General features: G+C 48.6%; 1 protein-coding gene across 5 annotated transcripts in view; it reads right to left on the bottom strand.

Moving 5' to 3' along the window:
* The window catches only part of Dgk (diacyl glycerol kinase 1), a 34,653-nt gene that overhangs the window by 5,302 nt on the left and 13,693 nt on the right, over window positions 1–15,658 (bottom strand). Inside the window, exons 4-17 of one of the 5 annotated variants that reach the window (XM_033379175.1) lie at window positions 13,857–13,942; window positions 9,934–10,132; window positions 9,610–9,798; window positions 9,361–9,546; window positions 6,729–6,854; window positions 6,513–6,637; window positions 5,020–5,128; window positions 4,613–4,744; window positions 3,902–4,113; window positions 2,428–2,559; window positions 2,024–2,213; window positions 1,877–1,963; window positions 1,603–1,814; window positions 173–1,165 (exon numbers count right to left, since the gene is read on the bottom strand). In XM_033379175.1, the coding sequence (XP_033235066.1) occupies window positions 173–1,165; window positions 1,603–1,814; window positions 1,877–1,963; window positions 2,024–2,213; window positions 2,428–2,559; window positions 3,902–4,113; window positions 4,613–4,744; window positions 5,020–5,128; window positions 6,513–6,637; window positions 6,729–6,854; window positions 9,361–9,546; window positions 9,610–9,798; window positions 9,934–10,132; window positions 13,857–13,942 (2,978 nt within the window). Of the gene's footprint in view, window positions 1–172; window positions 1,166–1,602; window positions 1,815–1,876; window positions 1,964–2,023; window positions 2,214–2,427; window positions 2,560–3,239; window positions 3,655–3,901; window positions 4,114–4,612; window positions 4,745–5,019; window positions 5,129–6,512; window positions 6,638–6,728; window positions 6,855–9,360; window positions 9,547–9,609; window positions 9,799–9,933; window positions 10,133–13,856; window positions 13,943–15,658 lie in introns of those variants that run through there. The other 4 variants (XM_004444311.3, XM_033379176.1, XM_033379177.1 and 1 more) reach the window with 4 other exon arrangements.

The raw sequence follows: 15,658 nt of genomic DNA, 5'->3' as shown, positions 1-15,658 counted from the left end.
GTGACCCAAATAGAGCTGACACTAACAAAGACACTGACAGGGATAGTGTCCGCATAGTGTAGGCATAATTCAAAGCTGGAAATCGAACACGCCGCCCTCACATGGCTCCAACTGGGAAGCAACTGCAGTTGCAGCTGCAACAGATTCATTCAACACACAAAATGGAACTTACCACGCCGACGGAGAAATAATTGTTGATAATATTATACGGCACTGTGCAGTCCTTGTCAGACTGAACTTTGATGGGCTTCTGGGGCATGCTGCATGGGGCATTCGGTGTTGTCGGCGTGATGGGTGTGATGGGTGTTTGCGGTGTGCTGGGGTTCTGGGCCACTCTGCCATTGCCATTGCCATTGCCTGTGCTGTTGCTGTTGCAGTTGCCGTCCACCTCTTCTTCGTTGTCGTCGTCATGGTCCGACAAATCCAATGACAATGTAATTTGCTGTTTAAGGATGTTGTTTTGCTTATTGCGCTGACTGTTATTATCGCTTTGATTATTCCCAAATGATGCTGCTGTTGCTACTTCCTCTCCAGCATCCGATGCCAATTCCTGTTGAAGTTGTTGCTGCTGCTTCTGCTGTTGCTGCTTGTGTTGCAGCAGCAGCGTCTCGAGTGATTGCTTTTCTGTTTCATCTGTCCTTCTGGCTGGCATTTGCAGGGTTTCCGCTTCATCTCCAGCTGCATCTCCAGCACCCGGCACCATCGCGCCATCCGCATCCCCCTCAGCATCCGGCTCCCCTTCCATGGATGGCTGTGGCTGTACATTTCCACCGCTGCTGGTGTTGCTACTGCTGCTCCTGCTGCTCAGCGTGCCCCTCAATGTTGTCCTCATGCTCTTCGATTCGAACGTGGACATTGAAATGCTCTTGGTGGTTGTCGTTCTCATTGTGGTGGTGGTGCTGTCTCCACCTCCATCCTGCTGCCGCAGCTGCTGATGGTACTTCTGCTCCTCCTCCGCCAGCCGGAACTCGGTGGCTGTTGCCATCATAATCGATGTGGCAGATGTGGACGCCGTTGGCTGCTGTCCAACGATGTTGCCGGTGCTGCTGCTGCTGCTCTGGCGCTCAATCTCCTGAATCTCCTCGAAGCGTTCGATCAGCGATTTGTCAACCACAACACTTTGCGACAGCTCAATCACCTTCTGCATGTTCGAGTGCAGCGTCACCTACGGGTAATCGGATGGGGAAAACTTCAGTTAACATTCGGCAGGCAAAACCACGCCACAACCAATTTCCCCAGCTCTCGAAGGGCCTCCCCCGCGCTCACAAAACATGTCGAAGGCTGGCAGCGTCAGCATTTGACCAGGACCAGGACAAGGCCAACGCCCACTCTTCACGCCCTTCGACCAGGACGAAATTAGTTTGCGTAATCGTTCTGGGAATAGCAAACCCAATCGAATCCTTGCGGTTAGGTGTGCGTGGTAAGCGCTTTGTGGTTAATAATTGGATTCTCTGGTCTGCCCACGCGAGCAGCCTCCCACATGCCTCCGCCGATACATATGTGCGGTGAGCGCATACTTCTGGGAATTTGCTGATCGATTTACAACCATCCTTCAGCGGCAGCAGCTCTCCCTCTGGACGTGGGTGGGAGATCTAAGCTTACCTTGGGTCGGAGCTCGTCCGTTGCCGGTGTGTTGGTCACTTCGATGCTCCAGCGATCCAGCATCACGGTGGTGGCACGCTTGATCTTATCCATCAGCTTGGGGATGTTCTCGCCCTCGTAGCCGCCGCCCCAGCGCAGGCAGCGGGCCAGGTCGTTGCCCGTTCCCAACGGAATGACGCCGATGGCAGGTTGAGTGGCCAGCTCGATGGAATCTGCAGGAGGATGGGGCATTGATAACCCATGCCAGTCGACCCCAGATGCTTGCACTACTCACCCATGGCCTCGAGCACCCAGCCCACGGTGCCATCGCCGCCGCAGCAGATGACTTTGAAGTTGGGCAGATCCTTGAAGAGCGTGAGGCCTGGCAACGAGAAACGGCGAAAAATCAGCATCAGAAAATCACTTCCGACCGGATACGCACCTTCTTTGGGTCCACCCTTGGACAGGTCGTACACCTGGCGGGGGTTCAGCATGTACTGGAATTTCCGCAGGATGCGATCCCCCTGCCGGCCGCCGCTCTTGGGATTGACGAACACCAGGAGGGGGCAACTCAGCTCGTCCGGCGGCGTAATTTGAAAATGCGTGGCCTGGTGGTGATGCATTTGGGATTTCTGGTTACGATTGCAATTTATAAAACAACAGAAGGCGGGACAGGCAAGGCAAGGGACGCAGCAGCAGTTCCAATCAATTTGTGCAATTTTAAGGGGGAATGCAAATTTCGATGGGTTATGGATTAGTAGCCAATTTTTGGTGTTTCAATGTAAGCCTCTGTTCCTCTGTATGATCTCTCATGGGGAATCCGTGGAAAATCCAGCATCATCTTACCTTGTGCGCCTGATTGACGGAGCGCTGACGATCCAGGACGGCCGGGCAGATGGCCGTGGGCGGTACAACCAGCTCCGCGTTCTCCCCCAGTGTGCATTCCTTCTTCACCGACGAGGCGCAGCGGTTGTGGAGCTGCCGGAGAGCAAATGAAAAAGTGGATGGACAAAAATCAAATTAGCCAAAGTGCAAAATGGCCTTAAAATGGCGAAAAAATCCAGAGCCTAGGAACGAAGAGTGTCGCGGACGGAAATGGTAAGCTCTGAAATTCAATTTACACTTCATTGCTGGCCAAGTGGAATGGAGTGAGGGGTGGGCTAGTGGGCGAGTGTGGCTGCTCTTAAGTGTTCATTTTTTCCCTAATGAATCCGATTAAAAGTTTGTTAGCGCGAACCAACGAAAAAATGGTTAATTTCGGCCCGAATGAGATTTAGCGCGGATTTCCATTTAAATGCCAATTTTCAGGCAGCAATTTGGGAGTTGCCTTTTTACTGGACTTACTGGAATTTTGGCTGCCTTTCTGCGCTTAGGAACCTTTTCAAATGATTGCATACGAGAATCAAATCATCCGTACAGAAGATTGATTTGGAGTTTCTATTGAAACTTTTAATCCTTAAGCACTCAACGCAATTGTATCCACAAAATAGCTCAAAAGGTTAGCACTTCTTTGACTCAGCTCAACCGATTTCACTAAATTGTAGACAAACTTCTTAGCACGAGATGACTTTAAGCACATCACACGTATCTCTACCCATGAATCCCTATAACATTCTTAGATATTGGCTGTCAGAATGTTTGGCAACTGTTTGGCTTACGAAGAATTTGCAGATGCAGCAGCATCTGAGGAGGAAGTTTCCTGGCATTCGTTTGGGCTGCTGTTCCTGCTGTTCTTGCCGGTCCTGTTCCTGTTTCCGTCGCTGTGGAACTAACAAATTCTGCATTTTCTCCGCTGTACATGTCAAAGACACAGAACATTGTTGGTAGTACACCGCTCCCATAGAGCGTGTGGCAAGAGTGTGGCATGCAGCAGAGGCAGCAGAACAATTTGCTCGAGACGTGACAATTTGCCAGCCATAACGAAGCTGCCAGCTCATGTGTGTGGCTGCTGGATGTGGTTCCGTCGCTGGCGTATACGGCGTATTGTGGCGTACGGGTCTGTGTATGGGTCCTTTTCGAAGCTGGAATCACAGCTTTCATAAAGAACGACAGAGTGCTGTGGCAAAGGCTGCCTTGTTGATCAAAATAATTTGAATTTTTAGTTTTTTCTATCCCGGAATCCCAGAACAATGCAGGCACTCTCGTGTCAGGGCCACGGTAACTCGTTTAGCCCTGATTTACTCCTGTTCCGCCCCACACAAATCCGATTAGTTTTCATTTGGCACGCACTCTAAATGCAATATCTCTATCCTATGCGGTAGGAGCACCAAAGTCAAAGGGCACTCGAAAGCAAACTCAATCTACGTGGGTCCGTACTCACCATCATGTGGCACCATCGGCAGGTGAGGCCTGTGATCCCGTGGTAGGCCTTAATGCGCTTGCGGCACTTCGAGCAGCGTCCGTAGCAGTTGCCCTCCACCCAGTGGTGCAGCAGGTCCCCGCCGCACTTAGGCTTTTTCGACTTCACGTATGTGTTGATGCAGGAAGCTGGGGCATGCTGCACGCATCGTTCGTGGACCGTGTATTTGCACACTGTGGGGAGAGAGTGTAAATTCCATCAACGGAATAGCTAAAAGCACAATTTCTGTTGGTCAACTGGAGAGTGCCAACAGCACCAGTCAAAGCAGTTTGATATGTGGCTCTGATGTTGCAGGTTTGTTTGGGAATATTTTGAATAAAGTTTTTGTTCTTCTACTAATACTGGCCCTTTGTTCAAAGTTCCCGCGAACGATTGCAATGGTATAGCTGTAAAGTTTCATCTGTTTATCTGTAGGAATTCAAAACTTTACCCCCTAAAGACGGCTTGCGGCTGCTCTGAGACCAATGGACAGTCGCGGACTGTCAGGGTCAGTCGGACCATTATGAATCAAATTTATGCAAAACGGTCTCTAATCTTGAAATGGTTGAGTGCCATTTGAAACGCACAAGCTATCAGATGGAGCCCCGGTATGTTGTCGATAGACATTCTGCACTGGAGCAGACGATTTCCTCATGGCAGATTCAAAACAGTGACGGAGGGAGGGATACTTACACACACAGCAGAGACCCTTCTTCCCCAGGCCCACCAGCATGTTGAGGCACAGGTTGCAGTAAGCCGGCTTGCTGAAGTGCTTCAAGCGCCACACGTGAATGCCGTCCTCCTTGAGTGTGGTGCTGTCGACACCTGCATCGGAATGGAGACGGAGACACATAGAAAGAGAGGTTGAAAAGTTGTCACTTTGCATGAGCGTGCAACGGAGTACGAGGCTCGAGTGACGGAGGATGTTTTTATCTTCTCGTATTTTTTGTGAACGCTGGCAGCTCTGCAAATGACTTGATTATTACGGCAGCAGCCAACCAGTCACAGATCAGGGCAGACGGTCCTTCGCCGGAGGAGGGGGAGGAGAAGGAGGTGAGGGAGCAGAGTAGCAGGGGAGTAGCAGCTGGCAGATTACCCACCTAAGAGCACGAGGAGTGGAATGGTTGTCATGCCACCGCGCTGCCACTCATCCAGGGAAACGGTGCCATCGGCGTCGTAGTCAATTTCAACCATCATATCTTGCAGTATCTGTAAGTAGAGAAGAGAGGATGTCCCGGATTGCAGTGACTCTTAAAGTGGAAGCTGGAGAAGCTAATTTTCAAATGAAATATAAAAGATCCCAAGCGGGAGATGAAATTAAAGTACGCTTCTCCAAAGCAAAAGGAAAGGAAACTCCGAAAAATGGATTCCCTAAGCAGAGGAGCCTTGTCGGATCGATTTCGTAGCCTTGTACCATTAAATATTCTAGGAAGGTTGGCCGACTCTTATACAGAAATGTATTCCACCTCCGAGTCCATTTGCTGTTTCTTGGGGAATTTCATATTTAGCCCGGAAATGAATTTCAGAATTATGCAACTCATTAAGTGCTTTGATTATTTTGTGGCCCTGACGGAAAAAAGCCCCCGATAGTATGGGGAAAGGGCTGATCCCAACTTGCCCTACGCCCGTCGCCCTTCGCCCTTAGCCCGTCTGAAGCAAGCAAAAATATTTTGATTAAAATATTTTCTGTGTCTGCTTAGAATTTAAAGTATGTTTCGGCAGCCCAGTCGGGAAGTCATGATGGAAACGAGACTGGAACTTCAATGGTTCGCCCTAGTCTGGGACTGCGAGAACGAGGACGAGTACCGTACCCAAAGGAACGGCAGCAAAAACCGGGCAACAGCCACTGGATAAAGGGTGGGGAATGGGGGAATTGTGCTGGATTCATTCGGCCATAGCCAGGGGTAGTTTGTTAATTGAGTTTTGTGGCGCTTTGACTTTATTTGCGGTCGCAATTCTCCCTCAGCTTTTTTCTTCGCATATTCTTGCTGTTTTTCCTGGCTTTCGCGGCTTAGAGCGTGTTCCCTTTACTGTTGCTGTTGTTGTGGCTGTTGCTGTTGCTGTTGCTGTTGCTGATGTCGGGGACAAAACTATTAAGTCGCCTATGTGCTGTCAGTTGTGGCAGCTCCACAAATTTGCGGTTGAAATGGAAACCGAGTCGGGGGCAACACAAAGTTGAATGTCCAACAATAAAACGAAATTAATTTCAAGGGGTTTGTTGCTTTTGTTTCGGTGTTGTTGCAGCTGAAAATGTTGGTAAGTAATTGAAAAAGTTTTATCGAGTGGATTGGGCCATTGAGGAGTGGGTTTTGTAAATCGTGACCACGAAAGAGCTTATCGCACTGGTGGATGGACACGGAGCGGGGCGGGTGATGTTCGGGTAAGTTGATTGCCAGTGCATTGATTGCAGCAGCAGTTGAGGTAATGCATTTTTAATGTAAAGCGGATTTAAACGGTTCAGGTTCTTCAGTCCGGAAACCGAATCGCAATGGAATGGAGGAAACGGATGACACGGAATCGTAATCGGAATCGTAATCGTAGTCGGAATCGGAATCAGAGTCGCAATACGTCTGGGAAATGAGAGCCAACTTACCGGCCGCAGCTCGCTGACATCCCAGCCGAGGTATTCGGCCACGGCCATCATCTGATTGACAATGGCGTCCATTTCGGCGGTGTCCAGGACTCCATTGCTGTCCGTATCGTACAGCCGGAACATGACTGAAATGAAATGAAATGAAATGAAATGCAGTGCAACGCAGTGAATAAATGAGTATCGGGGCGAAAGAGCAGGGACCAAGGTCTCACTCACATTCCAGCTTGTCCTCCGGCCGCCCAGCTTCGAGCAGTGATAAATAGCAGACGACATCCTTGAGCGCAACCTTAAGTGTCAGTGGATCAAAATGGGAAAGTTTCCGCGCCAAGAGCTTTATGTCCGCTGCAAAAGAAGGGGAGCATCGAGTGAGTGATACAGTGTGCGGCGAAAGTGTGTGCAAAGTGCATTCATTAAACACTGAGTGATGAAGTGCCTGTCCTGTCCTGTCCTGTCCAGTCCAGTTCCGCCCCTCGTGCAATCGACAGCTGACAGTAAGCTGATGCCGGACCTCATTATGCTAAATGTTAATTGCCGTCACTTGACCAGAGGGATAACAATAATGGGAATGACAATGGCCATGGCTATGGGTTGGCGGCCAGCTCTTAATGAAATCTACGACCAGCTTCCAAGTTCAATTTGCTTAGCAATTTAATGTGGAAAGTTTCTCGCTAATATTTTGAGCCTGGGATAGCAAAAACTTTTCCCATCTCATGCTCCAAATGCTCCAATTTCGAGGCGCTCAACTTTGCTTCTCGAATCATCATTATTGCGAATTTACTCTTTTTCTAATCAAATTTCGGTATTGATTTTGTGTAGCGAGCATACGGCAAAGTTAAAGACTTTTTAATTTCAAAACTTATGGAAATCAAAGGGAATTACTCGGAAAATCTGAAAGGAAGGTCCCGCCTTCCGTCTTTGTGTGAGTGTGTAAATGAATGGCTTCCATCTTTTATAATTTTGACAGGCCATTTGTGAGAGTGAGAGTGTGTGTGTGTGCTGCTGCTGTTGATGTTGTAATATATGTGATAATACTAATGCAGGAAGGCGGAAAGACGCAGAAATGCGCCATAATTCCTCATAAGCTAGACAAACACCCAAGCATATCCGGGTGGGAATAAGGGAATAAGGGAATACGAGTATATTTGGCTAATTATGTTTGCTTAATGGCGAAACGTTTGTTGGCAATAAATTAAAATATTTGCATCCACATACATACATACATATACAGCAACAAAGTTAATATTTGCCTTTGATATTAATAACTAAATGAGACCCGAAATTTGTCTTGGCCCGAGCGAGGGCTGTGCAAACGAGTGGCAGGATCAATGTCAATGTATTTGCTGGGAAACGTTCGAACTAATAAATTTAATTCCTTCGCACACAGATACGAGCAAAAGCAAAGCAAAACTAATCCAATTAGCGCTTTAGGCCAACACACACACACACACACACACACACTGAAAGCGACAAAGTGAAGCCCATGTTGTACTTAATATATAATGCTAATAGGAAATTCCTGCCGCTGCTCCACTTATTCGGCCTGGCGTTTTGCCTTTTGCCTTCTGCCCCGAACCTAATATTCGGCCCGGACAATGCCAGCCGAAATGCCGGGAAAAATGCGTGAAACTGTTGGCCAACAGCGACAAAAGGACAAGACGCAAAAAAAGAGAGGCAAAAAAAAATAAAATTTACGTTCATTAATCATTCTTGTACACATTTCAAACGAACCGAAATGAATGAAAGCAAAAAGGGAAACAAAACGAGGCCAGACACCGAACGGAACCAGGGGGGAGCCCCATTTTTAATACCGAAGCCTCAGATACCCTCAAAGATCTACTTTTTCTATGGCATTCACTTTTTCTACGGCTTGTGTGGCCAAATTCTCGTAAATGTAGGTGTGTTAAATATAGCATTGCATATAGCAAAGTTCAGCAAGAAAGATGAAGCACTGAGGGGGTACTTTGCTGGAATTTAGACCCGTGGATGGGTGCATTATGGGTGCATTTGGTAAACACTCCTGCCTGATGGCATTGGATATTCTTTCTTCAAAGCGTTGCAGGCACCTGGTAAAAATCATAATACCCCTCTGCTGCAAGGATATGAAATGCCAGAGAACAACGAAAAATTACGCTGCATACTTTCAGGCCGCAATTGCGCCCAGAGCCCGCGCTTTGTCTTTGTATGTGTGTCCGTTGTTTGAGTGTGTGTTGGCGAGGTAGTGTGGGTGCGGGTGTCTCGCAATAAATGTTAATTTAACGCAGGCCCGAGCCTCCCATTTTACGAGTAGCGCCAGCGCCAGTTCGTGAAATGCAAAAATGTTTCTAATTGGGCGTTGATTTACGACACGATCCCTGAGGCAAGAGAAGTTCCTTGGCTCCATTGTATTGGGGGGGAGCTGAGTTCGGATGAGGGTCTGCCTTCCGCCAAGTTCTGTGCCCCGTTCGGTCCCGTGCTTCCTGGTCCCGTGCTCTCTGCTCCTTGCTCCATAATTTATGAACTCCTGAATTAGCGAAAAGTCCGCGCTGGCTTCCTTCCGCGCTGCTGTCTGCTCTAAGGGTCCCGCGGTCCCCTAATTAGCAAGTTCACGAAAAACTTAACTAAGCAAATAAATGTACAGCAACGTGACTGCAGTCCCTGGCCGGCCAATGTTTGTGCACTTTAATTCGGGCAATCGTGAGGCATTGGGTCGCTGCCACTGCATCCACACATCCCACGCTGATTGCACAATGGGCGCCTTAATTGGAAAGCGGCTCTCATCGCCCGCTTGCACATGTTAATCAAAATTTCGCAGGACAAAAGGACAAAAGAAGCGGCGTTCGGGAGGGGGCAAAAGCTAATTAATACTCACTATCAATTTTGCAATTAACGGAATTGCTGCTCTTCTTCGAGGAATTGCGCGACATTTGCGAGTGGTTCGTCTGGGAGTGCGAGGGGCTCGAGTCCACGGAGCGGCGGGACGGATTGCTCGCCTGGAACATGCTGGGACCGCTGGCCAGAGGACTGGGCGTCACCGTCAGAATCGGATGAACGCTGCCTGTTGGGAAAGTCACGACAACGGAGTCATATGGATGTCGCCCCCGCTCTGGGACCTACTCACCCGTCTTGCTGGGATCGTGCGAGAGATGTCCGCCCAGCGAGTGCTGTAGTTTGTCGGTGATGCCATGGATTTTATCCACGAAGCTGATGCGTGCCTGGGTCTGGACCTCACCTCCGCCCCCGCCTCCACTCCCGCCTGCACTGCACTGCGGCATCAGATCCGCAATGCTATTGATGTTCGGAATGGAGCCTAATTACGACCAGGATATGCGAGAGACGGAAAGATGGGAAGCCGAGAGAAATGTTGCGCAATTATTCACAGACACACATGAGACTGCAGATGGGATGGGATGGAATGGGAATGGATGTGGGAAGAAGCTCTTACCCTTCGTATGGGACGTGACGGGTGCACAGGCAGCCGTACTGCTGATGGCGGCCATTTGATTGAGGGCCTTCCCGTGCAGCTGGGCCTGGGTGACAGTCGGCTTGAGGAAGGAAACAAACAAATGCTTGGCCAGGTCCAGCGGCGCCTCGCAGTCGAGGAATGCGTCCAGGAAGCGCTTGAACCCATCGAAATCGATGTCCTGCGAAAGAGTTGAAAAATAAGTTTGGCTCATCCACTGATTTATGGCGGTTCCTGCAACGTTCGTCTCTGCTTCGTTTTGCCCGCTTTAATAAGCCATTATAGTACACGATTTTTCGATTTTCGGTGGGACTTTTTCCACCCGTTTTCCCCACACCCCACACACCCCTTCCCCAACAACACCGAACGCTAGACTCGTATATGTGTATGTATTTTCGCCAAGCCATTCACAAGTGACAAGCTCAAGTGTGTGCAAAACCCTCCAGTCAGGGATAGTCAGTTCTTCCTCGCTCCCTGGCAAATGTTTGCCAGCATCTTCGTTTAGCCAACTTTTACGAGCGGTATCGGGTTGAAAATGTAGTGGAGTGACTGGTGGTGGGAGTGGCAGAGCGGCTGCTTATGCAACATAATATGTTGACGTTGTTAAGGCGAGGAACACTTTGCAGTTGGCTCCAATAAAAGGCTCCCATATCTCATCCTGTTTTATTGTCAAGAGGAGAAGGAGCCCGGGCTATTGCTGGTAACGGAGCGTATGATTAATATTCCCTTCTTGACAGATTCACTGGCGGATCTTCCTTGCCATTTAGCGGAATTTTCTGCAGCAAAGTATTATTTTCTCTTCTGCTCTCAGATTGAAATTTGATGAAAGTTACCACTTTATTATCCCGCCTTTGGTGTCCATAATAATGCCTAATTTGAGCGGTAATTTTCCCCTACAACGTGGACAAATATTTCCCAATGTACTCGTGTGCTCTTTGAATTCATAATTCCTTGCCAACCAATTTATTTACATTTGTCCGGCACGCACTTTTACACGCTGAAAAACATAAGTTTCCATAAATAGGAGCCCTGTCTGTCCGCTTCTGCCGTACGTGCCGAAGAATGTCCCCGAAGGATCTGCCGCCTCTTCTTTATTTGCCATCCGAGGCAAGGTGGGCCAGACTCTGGGCATTGGGCCAGTTGTTATGAATGCAGAACAGAACCTGGACAAATATGGGGATCGGGGCAAATTACGTGTCAACACCACGTGTAATGTCAATACACTGACAGCTTCGTCGCGATGCTGGAATCAGCAACGCCCTGGGAATGGGCGGGGGGTTTTAAGAGTGCCAACGGGGCCTGGATATGGGGATGACATTGATAGACGCCGACTGGCACTGACATTGATAGACGTTTCATTAGCAGGTTGCACACGCACAAAGTCGCTCTCTGGATTTTACAGTCTACAGTCTGTTCCGGGGATAACTGCTAATCAAAGCCCACAGACTGGGGAATTAATTGCGTAACAAGATAATCGGGTTTGGAGATACCACCAGCAGTTGAAATAGTAGCGGCTATCCACTGAAATATCTTCCCTCATTATCAGACCCATCTCATGCTTCTATCCAGCTCCGGCTTTCACTTTTCATCGTTTTAAATTTCGAAACAACTTCAATGATGGCTGTGGGCGAAAGTGAGAGCCAAAGTGAGTCGAGGTTTTGTTTTACACAGGCTCTGTCCTGCTGCCCAGCTACTGATGCTGCTGCTGAGCGTAGCTATTATGAGACCAAATACAAGAAAATGGAAATTTATACTCATGTTGGTGGCGGCAACAGCAGCCAGCAGCCAGCATCCAGTAACCAGTAACCAAGCGGAGCAGCACGAGCACTATCTGCTGGTAATAGCAACAACAATAGGTCCGAAAGCAAACTGGTTGAGGCAGTCGAGCGCAAATGGCAACGACATACCCAAGTGGAGCTACATACGATCCTAAACAAAAGCACACACACACACACACACACACACAGATACACATAAATTACAACACTCTCGCATACAAGCACTATAATAATGGCGCGAATTGCGTTAGCAAAATTTATTTAAGCAGCGAACAGGGGAGCCTTTTACTCCCCTTCTCACTCTCTTTGTCTTTCTCTCTCGCTCCCCCACTCTGTTTATTCCCTTCGCTGCTATCTCCATATATGTGACAGTGCGTTGCTATGCGTGAGCGCGTGGCCTAATGAATAAATATTCAAGACCATTTTGGGCGTTCGGTGCGGTGCGGTGCGGTGCGTATGCGTGATATTCATTACATTCCCTAATCACACATACGCACACATGAGCACATGTGCGCTACATGAGAGATGTTCGGTTCAGGCCATTTGGCACTCAACTCCAGCGAATGGGGAATGGGGACTGCGGCCTGGAGAATGGGGGGTTGGAGTGGGAATCTAATCTGTGCTCTGCATTCATTATGCATTGCACACTTTCGAGCATAAATGATGTATACGCCCCTCAGGACGAGCGAAGGAAAGAAGTTCCCCAATGCTATCATGTTACATTTTTATAGAAAGCATTCTTTTGGCAGAACATCTAATGACAGACTGCAATGGCAATCGCTCCAACCTGGGAAAGGACTCTTAATTAACTTAATTGGAACCCACCCACATCGATACCTAAAAACCCGACACCGACTTCGACATCGACCTAAGTCCAAAGTTGAGGGCGAAAAAAACCTGGTACACACACTCGTAAGCTGCTTTTCCCGTCCCGTACTGACAGCTCAATTCATTTCAGTCGTTGAAATATTTACAGGAATTACATTCGCTCAGGAAAATTCCTAGCAACAGAAGAGGACGGCGGAACAGCAAACAGGGAGCGATGAAAGTACATGTACAGCTGCAGTGGCAACCGCGTTGTGAGGCGAATTCCATGTGTTGCAGAGCAAAAATATTCTTCCGCTTCAATGGCAGCATTCGGGGCGGATCGGGTGGGGCTTTGGGGAGATGAAAACTTAATTATACTTTTTCCAATTCGTTACGCTTCGAAAAGAGAAAAAACGATGATATACCAGAGCAGATAGCGTAGCTAGAATATCGGGAATTCGGAATTTCAATTGCGGTTCTAGCTTGCATATGTTTTTTCACATTGAACGGATCGGATTCTGCGGGCTATTCAATGCCATGGAAATTGTGTGTAGCTAAAAAGGCTCTTTGAATAAATAGTACTGCAATGAAAAATGAGAGTCCCTTCAATGAATGCGACTACAAAAAGCTCCTTTCGGAACACTAAATATTTTATTTCAAAAGTGTTCCAGGAACCATATGAAGCTTCAGCTCTTTAAGGTTGTGGGAATCAAAGGGGTATCAAGTATATCTAACCATTCTCGTTCCCACAAAAAACTACAATAGAAATCAAGATGTGTGTCCTCCTCCTCCACAGACCACTGCTCTTCCTGTAAACCCTCTGCAAATTGATGGAAGTGCATGCATTTTGAAATTAATTTACTATGTACAAGCCCTCCAGAGTATTCAGTGAGAGGTGGTCCTGGTACAGGGACGAGCTGGAGTCCGGCTCAATGGGATTCAATTTCAAGCCGGCATTCAGCCGTAAACTTGAAAAGTCAGTGATTTATTGTACGTAGAAGGAGATTTACTTTCAATCTTTCACTCTGCCTGTCTGTCTACCTTGGCCCGTGTCCCTTGTCCTGGCGAACCGCCCCCAGGCCCAAATCCTCTCCATATCCGACATTCAATTGTATATGCTCCACGTCAGTCTGTCTGTCTTGCTGTCAGTCCGTGCGTGCGTCTCCGTCTCCCATCCCCAACTGTGGGCCATTCGAGTTACTACTCAGATTGGGGATTATAATGTAACCCGAGCTAAATCCCTGACTTGTGTTGCCTTGAGAAGGGTATGCGCACCTCATCGGTGTTGAATTAATTTCAGTTTCGGGGCATGCCACTTACCCCATCTGGTATGCATTTGGGCGTGGCCGAGGGGGCACTGGGCGAGCAAAACTCCCGGAGCACATCCTGCAGCTTGCGTGTGGAATCTGCAAGAGAAACAAACAAGAGAAAATTGTGCAAAGCGTAAGACAAGGATTATGCAAAGTTCCAGTTCCAGTTCCAGTCTCAGTCCCAGTCCCCACTCAAGTGTAACTGCAACTGGGCGAGTGGCACGAAACATGCTCCATGGGCACATGGACTCACGTCAATTGGTCAACTGGCGCCAGTGGAATCGACGACTTAAGTGGGTCCGGTTGGTTTCCAAAGGCGGGACAGAGGACAATTAACTAATGGAAAACAAGGTGCGTGTAGGAGGAATGCAGGTGGGTAGGAATGTAGGAGTGGGTGTACTTGTGGTTGCGTGGTTGTGTGCGTTTGAGTTGCCTGAGAAGCCGCAGTCAAGCAGCCCCTCCTTGGAGTCCACACCACGGGGTGGCCTAAATGTTGCACTCAGGGTTTTATTAACTTAATGAGAGGGAGAGAGTTGTGGTGCGGGCAGCCGCAAGAGTGTCTGCGCCGGAGGACTCCACTCACCGGGCTCCCAGCTGCGTGATCCCTGCTTCCCAGCCAGACCAGCTGCTGCTGACAGTTTTGATGGACTCCACCTGCCGCCACCTGCCGCCACCTGCCTCCTCCTCATTCCTTGAACGGCACCCCAATGTGCACCTGCAGCTCTAGCCAGCCGTGTATGTGTACACGGGGGCTACACCCACTCGCACCTGGCACGTGGCGTTCCCTTCGGTTTTTCCTCGAAATGTGTGTTTTCAAAGATTCTTATTAACGTCAGTGGTCTGACAGTGCTGCTTCCAGCTGGCAGGGATTACTGCGCGGCAGGACTACTTCTAAGAGATTGCAGTTCCAAGAACGAAAGCAAACAGCACATGAACCAACAATGTCCTTCCCAGAACCCCACCCTGTCTGTGCTCCTTCTGCAATATTCTATAATCTATAAGCTCAACGCTCCCATTTGCCATTTCGTTTAATTCCCCCAGACGGACAGCGCAGGGACAGCGCATCCCCCCAAGGTAGACTACTTTGCCATGTCAAACAGCTCTGATGCAGTCCTTTCGGACGGGCATCAAACAGTGACAGCCATAACTCAGTGAACTGAGAGAGGCATGTACATCGGAGGAGGGAGGTGTGTGCAACCGGAAAAATACAGAATGCGTGTAAGAACGCATAAGCACACCAGCATAAGTACACTCAATGACGTCGGAAACGCTTCCTTCTTTTCCTTACTGTGTACCCTTGATCTCCTTGATTAATGGGTATCGATTTTTAAAAGGTTGCATCGCCTTCTTCTCGAACCGCTGCTCAAGGACCAGCCCTGCTACAGTTTAAGGGTAAGAAATTTGGCTTTAAGTGGAACAGAATACGTATTGCTGTCAATACCATGCAGGCGAGCTTTTTTTCTTGACATGTAATTACAATTTCCCTCTGTCTAGGCCATGCATTATGCAAAAGTAGGGAGGCAAACCGTTGTTGCGCCTATGAATCGACAGGTCATTCAGCTGAAATTGACATGCAATCAAGGCAATTACAAGAATTGGTATCTGCTGACTGGCAGCGGCGAAATAAATTAAGTTATTGAGAGAGAATGTGATCGGTTATGGCTTCCATTTACAAAGGGGCAAAGCCATCGGATGTTTCGCCGGAAGGAAATGCATTTTAATTGGTATTGTGTCGGAGTCGGGGGTCGGGGGCGGGGGTCGGGGTCGGGCATATGGTGGGATGATGATGAATGTGACATGGCCAATTGATTG

Source organism: Drosophila pseudoobscura, chromosome 3 (genome assembly GCF_009870125.1).
Source record: "Drosophila pseudoobscura strain MV-25-SWS-2005 chromosome 3, UCI_Dpse_MV25, whole genome shotgun sequence".
NCBI lineage: Eukaryota > Metazoa > Arthropoda > Insecta > Diptera > Drosophilidae > Drosophila > Drosophila pseudoobscura.
Note: the sequence above shows the minus strand (reverse complement) of the source record. Positions and strands in the feature narration are given on the sequence as shown.